Source organism: Centropristis striata, chromosome 9, assembly GCF_030273125.1.
Source record: "Centropristis striata isolate RG_2023a ecotype Rhode Island chromosome 9, C.striata_1.0, whole genome shotgun sequence".
Lineage (NCBI taxonomy): Eukaryota > Metazoa > Chordata > Actinopteri > Perciformes > Serranidae > Centropristis > Centropristis striata.
The window spans coordinates 13659843-13673025 of NC_081525.1; the positions used below are offsets into that span (position 1 = coordinate 13659843).

At 39.2% G+C, this 13183-nt stretch overlaps 1 protein-coding gene across 1 annotated transcript; it reads left to right on the forward strand.

Moving 5' to 3' along the window:
- The first annotated feature begins 1001 nt into the window (after window positions 1-1001).
- On the forward strand, window positions 1002-12624 carry mep1ba (meprin A subunit beta a). Its single transcript, XM_059341346.1, has 15 exons — window positions 1002-1248; window positions 1353-1389; window positions 1867-1917; window positions 2020-2057; window positions 2844-2922; window positions 3034-3151; window positions 3991-4169; window positions 5510-5728; window positions 7456-7605; window positions 8682-8897; window positions 9644-9900; window positions 10586-10796; window positions 11079-11255; window positions 11909-12150; window positions 12281-12624. The coding sequence occupies exons 1-15, from the start codon at window positions 1093-1095 to the stop codon at window positions 12320-12322; spliced, it is 2172 nt and encodes a 723-aa protein (XP_059197329.1). The 5' UTR covers window positions 1002-1092; the 3' UTR covers window positions 12323-12624.
- Window positions 12625-13183: the final 559 nt, after the last annotated feature.

A 13183-nucleotide genomic window follows, 5' to 3' on the forward strand; every position in this document is an offset into this window, starting at 1 on the left:
CTGTAAACTCACTTACCACATATAATCATGTCTTTAATTTCCTCTTCTCATGCTCCAGCAAAAGGCCAAAGGACAGTCTGGTGGCAGCATTTCAGATTAATATTAAAGTATTCTGCATAGGTGCGATTTGGGAAATGGCCTCCTAAAAGGGAAACCAGTGAGGCACATTTTCAACTACTGAGCTTAATCAGGCTGGTGGTTACTCATAGCTTTACACATTTATACCAATGCTGCCTGTGATTAATTTTAAGTTTTCTATCCAAACATGTTTTGTTACATGAATGATTGTATCAATAAACACAATGTGCCTCTTACCTCTTAAAAATAATCTCCAGTCTCTATCTAATGATGGATTTAGTGAAATGTTATCTTCAGGGCAGCTGTATGTTGCAGGCTGTGATCCGAAGCATTCTTCTTCACCTGTTTACCAATTCATGTGCTGCTTACGATGTACACTTTAGAGTTATTACTTGTATCAAATAAATAAATGCTACAAGTTTACAGTACACTAAGTGTCTGTTGGAAGCAATGGTCGGCTCACACATCAAAGCCCCACTCACCACAGTTTTACTCTGTTGTACTATAAGCCATCTGTGACCACACTGGCAGATTTATACATGTGGTTTGTGGTTACCCTGGGTTCATTATGATGCCACGATTCTGTGCAGAAGTATACTCTGTGTGTACTATAGGGAGCCAGTCAAAGCAAATAACCAATTTAACTGATTTAAGCAAATTCAAGAGGCACCATTCGAGGGCAAGGAACATCACTGAGACCATCTGTTGAATAACACTTTTTAAAAAATTTTTACTTAAATATGACAGTAAGTGTTTGGCAACTTTTGCTGCCACATTTTTCAAATGCCATTCATGCCAAATTTAAATTTTAGAGTTCACATGTGACTCCATGTCTGTATGTGTGTGTGTGTGTGTGTGTGTGTGTGTGTGTCCTGTAGGTTTGAATTGGAAAAAAAAACCCACCAGTGTATGTTTATTAGTGCGGTTACAATACTTAGATAAGCTAATCATGACTATTAAATTAATAATTAATTGGACAAAGCTCAACCCGAGTCATAAAATCAGATCATGTGAATGTTTCGTGGACTGCAGTGTGTTTTCTTCTGTACAAAAACAAAGCAACAACACTCAGACACAGCAGCACTGAGGCAAGTTGAACACAGTGAGTGTGTGTGTGCAGCTGGAGCCATGGCACTCAGGTGGATCATTCTGCTCTTTGGCCTGGGACTGGTGAGTGAAACATTAACATCCATATTGATTCTCTAGTGCTTTAATGTTAAGTTAGTACCCAGAATCTATTGATTGAGTCATGCATTTTCTCATGTATTCTCTAGGCAGCAAACATAGACTGTAAGCTAACAGGTGATACAGGTGAGTCATGTGTGATACTTTTTATGGCAACTATGAAAAGGTAGACAAAAACAAAAGAGTGTATTACCTATGTTGAGGTTAGTTTACACTCAAGGCAAAGTGACAATTTATAAGAAGAAAAAGTCAAAATAACAAGGAAGAAGTCTAAGTCAAAAGAAAAAAGTCAAAATGAAAAAAAAAAGTTGAAATCATAAAAAAAGGTCAAATGAGAAGAAAAAAGTCAAAGTCACAAGAAAAAAGTCAAATGAGAAGAAAAAAGCCTGACATTCAGCTCAATAAAGAAAGTTGTAACTCTGAATTCCTATTTCCCAACTGAATTAACAAAAAAATGTCCCATTCAACTCTCAACAGAGAAAAAATGGTATATTCTTAATGCTGGAGGGATTATTATTTTGATGCATAGACAGGGTTCTAGATCCAAAGCCAGGTATAACAGAATGCATGATTTTCTGCATATTATTGATTGTACATCTACAGAAACTGATGTTGATGAGGGCCAGGACTGGGACATCTTTGACACCAATGAAGGTTTGTGGACACATTGTTATTAATATTATTATCATTGCTTTGTTGTATAATCTGTCTGTGTCCCTGAGGATTTTCATCAACCGATATGATTTTCCTTTGCAGCGGCTGGATTGGACCTGCTGGAGGGAGATATCGAAAAGGTTAAGATAAGTCAAAGGCAATATGCCATTTTAACTGTATCCAACCCCTGGGCATGATGATCCCAAATGATTACCTACAATAATTATGTCCCATAAAGCAATCTATAATTCCATATTTGAGCAGTTCTGTGTAAACAGGATTTAAAGCTGTACAATATGACCAGTATTGATGTGTGTTTAAATAAAACTTTAAACTTACAGATGATCTATAAAGTCTATGTAGTATATTTTATGCCACACATGGTAGGGCACACAGGGGCCTCACCCTGACCTTTGGCCAGAACAGAGTCTCCAGTCTCTTTGTGGGTTCTAAGGACAGGTGTATATCAGACAGAAGAGGCGTTGGAATGTGGACATAAATAAGGTTAAAAAGTAGATTTAGTAGTGTGATTTGCCCGGAAGATGTGCCCATTTGTTGCATATGGGGTAGAACATTTGACTTAAATACCCTCACACATAGAGAGAAATTTCATTCAGCAGCCTCGAAATTGACAAAGTTCTCCTCCGCTGTACCTAGGCAGTGTATTTTGATGGTTGATAATAAAGAAAACTAAAAGGAACTTCGACTTGGTCTTTAATCCACTTTTCTCACTCAGAGAGGTAGTAAATGTATACTACATCTATAAATAGGGTAGAATAACCTCATGGTCTTGAAAGAATTGTAATTTTCATGGCAATCAAGGAAAACTAGTAATTCAAAAACACAAAGTTACACCTGTAATACTGAAGTGTGTGCTCTGTTTCTCCTTTGTCCATCTCTAATTGTATCCCTGTCATTCTTAACAGACCTCCAGCAGAAACTCCATTATAGGAGACAGGTACCGCTGGCCCAAAACCATTCCCTACTACCTAGAGGACAATCTGGGTAAGACACATTCATAGTATGACTACCATGTTATCAGGGATATGCACCAAAATAGAATGCTTTTTCATATATATACATATATTTCTTTGTTTTACATGTTATTACATGTAGACATGAATGCAAAGGGAGTGATCCTGAAGGCGTTTGACCAGTACAGACTGAAGACCTGCATTGACTTCACACCATGGAAAGGAGAGGAGAACTACATCTCTGTGTTCAAAGGGAGCGGGTGAGCTGCTGTGTTCACTTCATATTAAACATCTGAAGTCCAAGAGATTTTGGTTCAAATTTGACAACCTCCTATGCATTCATTTCTGTCTCTGTTTAGCATCTTTCAGTCTGTCCTTACGTCACATGCATGGCTCCTTTTTCTCCACACAAACTTGGCTATCAGTCAGATTTTTCATTTTATCTTAATTACAAAGTATAAAGCTGCCAGGAACCCAAAATACAAACAAAAGACACAGGTGTCTATGGAAATGTACCTTGTTTTTAACCATTTAAACACACACAAAAAGCAGAATAATAGAACAATAGTTTTCATTGTAGAAAAATGTTTTTTTAAATGGTCTAGAAACATAAATAGCACACTGTGAAAGCTCCTATGATTACACTTTCAACTGGCTTTCTCAGCTTGTCTACATATCATATATAAATAAAGTTATTACTGTAAATAAAACATGTGTATTTTCAATAAATCGATGGACTCCAGAGGGTTAACTGTCTCTGTGATTATTACATGGCCTCAATGAAGTACAACATGTGTTGATGCAAACACTGCATCTTCAACAAATGTTTGAATTTGTACTCATTCGTACTTTTACATACACAATGGGCGAAATGACTTCATGCAATGTGAGGAGGTAGTTTGTGGTGAAGAGAATTATCACTAAACTCAACAGACAGAATATTTTAGCGTCAAAACAGAAAACATGCTATGTCCTGATTTATATTGTTGTCAAAATATGAAATCAGGATTTGGCAATCAGATCAACCAGTCCTAGTCTTGTTTCTGGAGCGTAAAAGATCATCGAGTGAAAAGTGCATTTTTACCTTCCCTCTTTGTAGATGCTTCTCCTCTGTTGGCAACCAGCGTGAGGGGAAACAGAGGCTGTCCATTGGTAAAAACTGTGATCGCCTAGGAACCGTTGAGCACGAGTTCCTGCACGCTCTGGGCTTCTGGCACGAGCAGTCCAGAGCTGACCGAGATGATTACGTCAACATCATGTGGGATCGTATTGAACCTGGTAACACTGATCAGACACCTTGAATTACAGTTTCTGATAGGGCTGGGATCACAAATACATTACATGCTGAACTGCCAATTCAATTCAATTCAACTTTCATGCACAAGGCAGACTCAATGTGCTTCACAATGGATATACATAATTACAGTTAAAAAACAAACAAAAAAACAAACAAACAAACAATTTAAAAAAAAATCAATTACAAATTAATTGAAGAGTGCAGGTAGACAAGCTATGCCATATTCACCACATACACACATACTTACTCACACATGTGCACCCACTCCCACAACCACACATGCACGCACGCACGCACACAGTTCAACCGAATGCTGTTGAAAAAAGATAGGTTTTTCATCTGTTTATCCGTGAAATATACTGCGCTCGACTTCACCACACCACAGACTGTGTTGTGGGTTGTAGCTGCTGACCCAATCATACGACACATCAAATCAAAGAACACTTAAACGGGCAGTAATGTGCTGCTCGATGTCGTATTTATGCGGGTTGATAAAAATGACAACTCTTATTTTTTAAGGGGGGGGGGGGGGTATTCGTTTCTCTAAATACCCTGCTATGTATAAACGATAATTACATGTGAGGTCTCATAGGTTTAATTGCGTGTTAAAGTGACACATTCGGTGAAGACACAACTTCTTATAAACGATATGTTGACGTTTTGCTAGCTTATGCGAAGGTCCCACAATACAGAGGATCCATCGGAACGCAGTAACTACATACAATAAATTGTAAATAAACTATTATGTCCTGTGTTACGACCCGGCTTGATTTTGAGAGCTGTAACATGTAAAAGGAATATGAGGGAACGCAACACTGGGCAGTTCTGGTTAAAATCAAGTGTTTATTTTAACCAGTAAGAGAGTGCTCTTGTACAACAAAATATAACAAAAGGAGGCTATATGGGGGCTGACAATTACGCAATACACTATACAAAGTTGAATAAATTAATTACCAAGCTCTTGGCTTAAAAGAAAAAATCTAAAGTACGAAAAGAGGTCAGCACCCATAAGCTTTCAAAAACAACAGACAAAACCAACTAAAATTTAAACAAAGGTTGTCCAACTCTTGGTTCTCTTTATCTAACGAATTTACAAACTAACAGAACTTACAAAGATTCCCAAAAACACTGTCTGAACCACTCAGGCAGGCAAGCAATACTGCTGTAACACTCAATAATACAATACAAAGCTTCTAATCAAATAAATTGATGTGCAACCTACAGTAAAGGTGTACTGCTCACTGTCTCACAGCCGTCTCTTTCTCCTTATGTGCAACTGCTGTTTGAATACATTTTCAGTATGTTTTTATGCCTTCCTCAGGCAAAGAGCACAACTTCAAAACATACGACGACACTGTGTCCAGCTCTCTGGGCGTTCCCTATGACTACGGCTCTGTGATGCACTACAGCAAGACGTCCTTCAATATCGCCTCGGATCCCACAATCGTCACCAAGATCCCCCACTTCATGGACGTGATTGGTCAGAGGATGGGGTTCAGTGCCAGTGATCTGACCAAACTCAACCGTCTCTACAACTGCAGTAAGTTGTCTCAAACGGTCATTTTGTCCATCAAACAATAAGTGAGACATAAAACCTGCACTTTAAGTGTTCGAACAATCAACAGCTTAACGCAAAATCCGTGGAATAGCCATGGAATCACTCAAATTTCCGTGAAACTGACACGGATTTCGCTACAATGCAAGTTAATGATAGTCATATCCCGTGATTATGTACATTCACTGAGTGAATATTTAGAAAATAAAACATATATTTCTCGCTAGAAATGTGATCAAAATCCATTTTTATGCAGAAACTGAGTCAAAAAATTCATTTTTTTCACAAAAAATGAATTTTTGTTCTGACCGCCAGGACCTTGAAAGTCACGTGACTTGGACCACAAATAGCCACGGGATATGACTATCATTAACTTGCATTGTAGCGAAATCCGTGTCAGTTTGACGGAAATTTCAGTTATTCCGTGGCTATTCCACGGATTTTGAGTTAAGCGAATCCGTGGCTATTTCACGGATTCCTGTGAGACCAGGTTCAAATTAAGAATGATTTTTGTCCCATAGTAACCAAGGAGATTTCTAAGAAAGGTCAGAGTTTATCTGGCATAAAATGATGCTAATATAATCTATATTTAAAAGTCCAAAGTAATACCCTAAAGATGCCGGAAATCCTTATTTATTTACCATACAACCACAGCCTCATTTATGCAGTGTTTTTAGGCTTTGGATCAGTAAAAACTTTTTTTCTTTGAACTGCTGAAAGTCGCCAGCTGTTTTCTTTTCTCTTTTTTTTTCTGGCCCCAGGTGAACTTATGTTGCGTGATGATGTAACCATATTTGTTTTGTTGTACTTTGCTCTCCACTTGCAATATCAGCCCTCAGTAATCAAGCTGATCAAGCACTGTGTCATATCAACAGCTTGTTCCTTTTATCACTCCTTTCATGGAGGGGAAATTAAAGCTGAATGTGTGATAACATCTCCTGATTCAAAACTCTTACATAAGAAGTTTCCATCAAATAAATTATAAATTATGAGAATGTACGATACAAATCTCATAGTCTGGCACCTACAGATTATGTTAGATAGCTCTGTTTAACTCGACTCCTGGTACCAGGTCCTTTGCTCTATTTCTTTTTCCACCCTGGATATTATCTGCGATATTCTCACTTAAAAGATAGTTGCAAAAGTAATAAAGTATAGTTACTTTGTTTATGTTAAAAAAACCCACCATTGTTTCCTTTGGTTTTGACATAGGACATGAACACCAGTCTCAACAGTCCAATAAGATAAATGTCTCGGCCATTCAAGATACTAGTTGTGTGGGGACTTACAGTAACTGTAGCTTCTGTAAAAACGACCGCAGACTCCTTTTCTTCGTTCAAACTTTTACTGAACAAATGTGCAGTATTACAGAGGAAAAAATTTACGGCATAACACTACTGAAAACACCGGGGGGGGTTTTCTGACTTCTTCTCCAAAACCAACACTTCTTCTTAACCTTTTACTCCAGAGTACAACGCTACTGCCACCTTGTGGTCTGTATGAGTCACTGTACACAGTATTTTAACTTGCGTAAACAGAAATGAAATTAATGACTCCTTGTAAATATTTTATCCCTTCTTAACCTTTTTAACTAAATGTATTCCACATGAATTACTCATTAATGAACTATTAAATGAATAGCTATATCAAAGAAATAAAGATACAACAGGTTGAAGTATCTTGATGAAATTATGACTGTTTCCTCTCCACAGCCAAGTCCTCCAACTTCGTGGAAAGCTGTGACTTTGAGGCGGAGAACATCTGTGGGATGATTCAGGGTCCTGGTAATGCAAAGTGGGAACAACGCAGTTCTGCGAGCGGAGGGCCTCAGACTGACTTCTCCAACATGGGACAATGCAAAGGTGACTCTAAACAATCAGAGCAATTTTGTTATGTTGCTGAACCATCAAAGTCCTGGACTTTGATTTTAAATCCTATATAGATATCTAATTACAATATACTTTTATGCCACAACAATACAAATCCCTGTATTTGTCTAGTAAGCAGTTATTAAAGAAAGCTAATCACTTCTATCACCTTATCTAGACTCCTACATAACTGCCCTTGATGTCTAGAGATATTTCAAAACAAAGTGATTTATAGCATAACCTGGACAAAGTGCAGACTGGCAGTAAAAACACCTTGATTACTGTTTCAAGATAAATACCAATTTATTAGTGAGTTATTAGAAACAATTGAGAGAGTACTACGGTAAATGGACCTGCACTTATATATCGCTTTTCTAGTCGCTTTGCAACCACTCAAAGCGCTTTACACTACAGACTGCACTCATTCACCCATTCACTCACACATTCATACTGGTGGCAGAGGCGACCCTAAATGGTGCCACCTGCCACCATTGGGAATTCATTCTCACACCGATGAACGCAGCTTCGGGAGCAATTTGATGTTCAGTATCTTGCTCAAGGATACTTTGACATGTAGGCTGCCATGGTCAGGGATCGAACCACCAACCCTCCGATCGGTGGGCAATCCGCTCTACCAACTGAGCCACAGTCGGCCATCATTATCATTTGTAGTTATAAAAAAAAAGTGAATCATACGTTTTAGTGCTTACACTAAGCTTAAAAACAGTCCACTAGTGATGGCCAAATGAAGATTTGTGAACAATGTTCTTCATTTTCTGAGTCCAAAGGCTGCCACTCTCTGTTCAACAAGGGTTGAAAGAACACTGAAAGCCATTCCTTGAACAATTTTCTTCAAACAAATAGAGCCATCCAGTGGCAAACACAACTAATGATTTAGGAAGCTTTATTTGGACATAACTTCTATCCACCTCTATTCTTAGATGATCATAGTCATGGCAGTATGACCTGGAAGAGACTTTAATCATGTTGTATTGCCAATGATGAAGTAGGATCATGAATATATAGCACCATTTATTGTATGATTACACATCATCTCCTCGTGCTCTCAGGACAAGGCTACTTCATGCACTTCAGCACAGCCTCTGCTCAACTTGGTGACCGTGCGTTCCTGGAGAGTCGTTGGGTTTACCCCAAACCTGGAGCCCAGTGTCTGCAGTTCTTCCTCCATAACAGCGGGGCAGCTGATGATGTTCTCAATATCTGGGTGCGAGAGTATGATGCGACCAACCCCAGCGGTACACTGAAGCTCTTCAAGAGTATCTCAGGTAACACATGAATTATTCCATTTTGTGTGATATACAGTATGGTTACAATTAACCCATTTAAACCGGGAAAGCATTACCATATTTCTATCATTAAAACCGGGGGCGCTGTTGCGTTATTCTACCATTTAAGCCGGGAAAGCGGATGCATCGTTTTGTAGTATTTGTAGTTTTTTCCACCTATTTTCGGTCTCTTGGCCAATGAAATGCATCAGAATACATGTGGGAGTGTCGCAATGCAACATGGGACTTTTCCAGAACTGAAATCATGGCGGAAGACGACTATAGCGGAGGGAGCTCAGATATAACAGGTATAAGCTCTCAAATACTTTTTGATTTTCATTTCTATCTGCTACAGAGGCTGAAAAATCTATTATTTAGTAGGAAGCGTTGACACTTCTGTTGAATTTCCAGAAAAACTTCAGGTTTTAGGGGATTATTTTTAAATCACCCAGAGGTTTTACAGGCATTTTTTTCAGGCGTTTTAGGCCTAAATGAGTTAAAGCCCCTGTAGTCTCACATGGGCCCCATTCATTCTTATGAAAGTTGCTCAGTCGTACATGATGCCCAGAAAGTTTGACTTCCATGTATATAAAATTACTCTATGGGCCAATAGAGCAAGCGTACCTCCCAGCTGCTCAGTCTCTTTAAATGAACAGATAAAAGAAATTAACTCTGGACTTGGCTATCCCTTGGAATAACTTTTGGGGAATCTTCTCTACTCAATATTTTTTCTATGCGTTTTACAGGAGGGGTCATGGGTTCCTGGGAACTGCATAACATCAATCTGAATGTGGCACAGAAGGCCCGTGTGGTTTTTGAGGGTGTGAGGGGAAAAGGCCCATCAAAGGGAGGTTTCTCTCTGGATGACATTAACCTGTCATCCACAACGTGCCCTCAGCACGTCTGGCGCATCCGCAACATCACCCACCTGATGGCCACCACACCAGTAGGAGTTAAAACCTACAGCCCTCGCTTTCTGTCACCATCTGGTTACTCCTTCCAGGTATATCCCCAAATATTTGACTCTCTCAATGTCAAAGCTTGACACACATGTTGTGTACACATGACACATTTGCAGAATGGCCAGTTTACTTACACTATCATCACATGGTGGAACAGATTCCTGTAATGTAAACATGAATATAATTCTACTACCTAATGTCTGTTTGCTGTACTGTCCTTTTTTCTTTATTTTATTTTAAGTAATCTTTGTATTAATGAAGGGGTCAAAACGGGTAGATGGGAGGGTAAACTGGGGGGAAGGGCGGTTGGAATACTGTAAACTACAAAAATGTCTGTATATCCATAACTGTACATCGTCCATTGTTATGATTATTATGATTATGGCTCAGTTGGTAGAGCGGGTTGCCCCCCAACCGAAGGGTTGGTGGTTCGATCCCTGACCGTCGCAGCCTACATGTCGAAGTATCCTTGAGCAAGATACTGAACCCCAAATTGCTCCCGATGCAGCGTTCATCAGTGTATGAATGAATTCCCAATGGTGGCAGGTGGCACCGTTTAGGGTAGCCTCTGCCACCAGTATGAATGTGTGTGTGAATGATCTCAGTCTGTAGTGTAAAGAGCTTTGAGTGGTCGCAAAGCGACTATGAAAAGCGCTATATAAGTGAAGGTTCATTTACCATTTATAATTTGTCGAAGGATACTTCATATTGTTCTGTGGTTTGTAGGTTGGTATCTACCTTAATGGGAGAAGCGACCGTCCAGGGTACATGGCCACCTACTTCTACCTGACGTCAGGCCCCAACGACCACAACCTCAAGTGGCCATGTGCGTGGCAGCAGGCAACTATGGCGCTGATGGATCAGCAGTCTGACATCAGACAGCAAATGAACATGCACCGTATGATCACCACTGACCCTGACAAGATGTCCTCTGATGGTAAGACAAGAGTGGAGAACTGGAGTGTAGATAGCCACTCTGCTCTTGTTACTGTTCTTTATTCAGCACTGATTTCTAAAATGTTGGGACACTGTAAAATGTAAAAAAAAAAACAACAACCCCAGAATGCATCAAATTGTTATAACATTAAATATGTTTTTGTAAAGTGTTCAATTAAATATGTCAAAAGCAATTGGCAATTGACTGCATTCTGTTTAATGAACATTTTAACCCAACTTGTTTTGTTCATCAAACAGAGATTTAACAGCCTTTTTCTCCCAGGTACTGAGTTCTATTGGGACGATCCCAGGAAGGTGGGCTCTAAAGTGACTGCGTCTGATGGCACCTTTTACTATCGAGGCCCAGGCACCGGAACTAGTGTCTTCATGACCCACAGCAGACTAAAGAGCAGAAAATTCATCAAAGGAGACGATGCCTTCTTCTTCTTCAGTTTGGAAGGTGTGGAGTCAGATGGAACCATAGACCATAGTATAATAATAATAATAATAATAATACATTTTATTTGTAAAGCACTTTTCATAAAGAAATCTGAAACCTGAAATCTGAAAAGTGCTCCAGAAGCCAGAAATAAAATAAAAAAAAGACTAAGAGAAAAATCAGACACGTTAAAATCAGGTATTATGGGGTGTTGCTGTAGAAGAATGGGGGTGATGTGGTCGTATTTGCGGGTTTTCATCAGAGTTCGGGCAGCACAGTTCTGAATGAATTGAATTTTCTGGAGAAGTGGACATAGCCTCCAGGTCTGAAAAGTGAATCCAATGCAGAAGTACATTAAAACTGCATTCTATCTAATGGCCAGCAGGGGGCAACTCATATGATTGCAGAAAGAAGTCAAATTGTAAGAAGTCTATGAGAAAATACTCTCACTTAAATATGTTCACTTCTGGCTCCAAAAAAACAACATGGCGACAGCCATAATGTCAAATTAAGGGCCTTTAAAACAGTCATCCAAAATCCAATGGATGACATCACAGCAGTAACATCCACTTCTTTTATACAGTCTATGGATGGGATGGAAATATCAGACACAACTACATATCTGAGGTCATTCTGTCTCTGAAACAACACGGTTGTTGTCTCCCTGTCTTCAGATATATCTGATCTGCTGGTATCTCAGCCTCTTCCCCGCTCCAGTCGGATGAACGCTGCAGACCAAGGTGCTCCGCAGGGAGGTTCTCATAACTCTACACTGGTCACAGCTGTGGCAGTGTTTGTGGCAGCCACCATGTTGGTGGTTACCACACTGGTCTTAGGGATGAGGATGAGGAGGAGGATGACACAGAAGGAGAGCGACGAGGTGGTGATCATACAGGACATGCCTGGATTCATGGAAGTGAGTGTGATATAAGCAATGCTATTTCCCATCAAAGCAAAATTTACTGGGCCTAAATTGTGTTTATGCATCTAAAGAGGACGGTCATCTTCTTTCTTTGTTTGAAATATGTTTCTCTAAATCATTACAGGAGCACCCAACCAAAGATTTACCATCTTTCACCACGCCATGATGGTCTGATCAAAGGAAATAACCAGAGGAGAGACAACATTACAGAATGATTTCAGTCACCTGACTTCTTTTCATATGTAATTTGAATTTGTCTGTAAGAAATAAAATCTCTGACAGCATGTATGCCGCCCATTGATTAGATGTGAGACTCCAGTTCCTTTCACTGATGTTTATTAACACCACATAAACACCGTAGAACTAAATGTTCAAGTAGACAAAATAAAAGACAACATTAGTTATAGTAAACATTACAGAAATAGCCTTCCTTAGCATTGTAGCTAGTACCGCTAAATAATACTGACCTCTTTAGCCTGCTTCTCAACCAGGCAATCTTCATAGTCAAAAATACAATTCTTCAACTTACAGTTCTCATAATATCACATTCACACAGTTGCTGCAAACACCATGAAGCATGGAGTAATAAAAAAAGAAAAACAAACTGAAGCTAATGGAGCTAACCAGCACTACTTCCTGTTTACTCGTTTCAAAATAAAAGCACGTATTTCAAAATAAATTTAAAAAACTGTCAGTAACTGAGTCAGTAATGATGTGCCAATGAAGTCTCATGAAGAATTTTATAAATTTTCCGAGGCCACTAGATGGTGCTCTCACTTTTAATTGATTCTTTTAAGTTTTCTTCCTCATTCTGATGCTTGCTTTGAACTTCAGCAGCTCGTCTTCACCATGTCTATATGCCTAAATGCATTGAGTTGCTGCCATATGATTTTCTGATTGCATTAATGAGTAGTTGTACATAATAAAATGGCTGGTGAGGCTGCCAGGCTGACAACCTCTGACCCTTGTTTCTGGTGAAACATTCATTTGTCATGATAACCCGCTAAATTTTAGAGTTCACATTCAT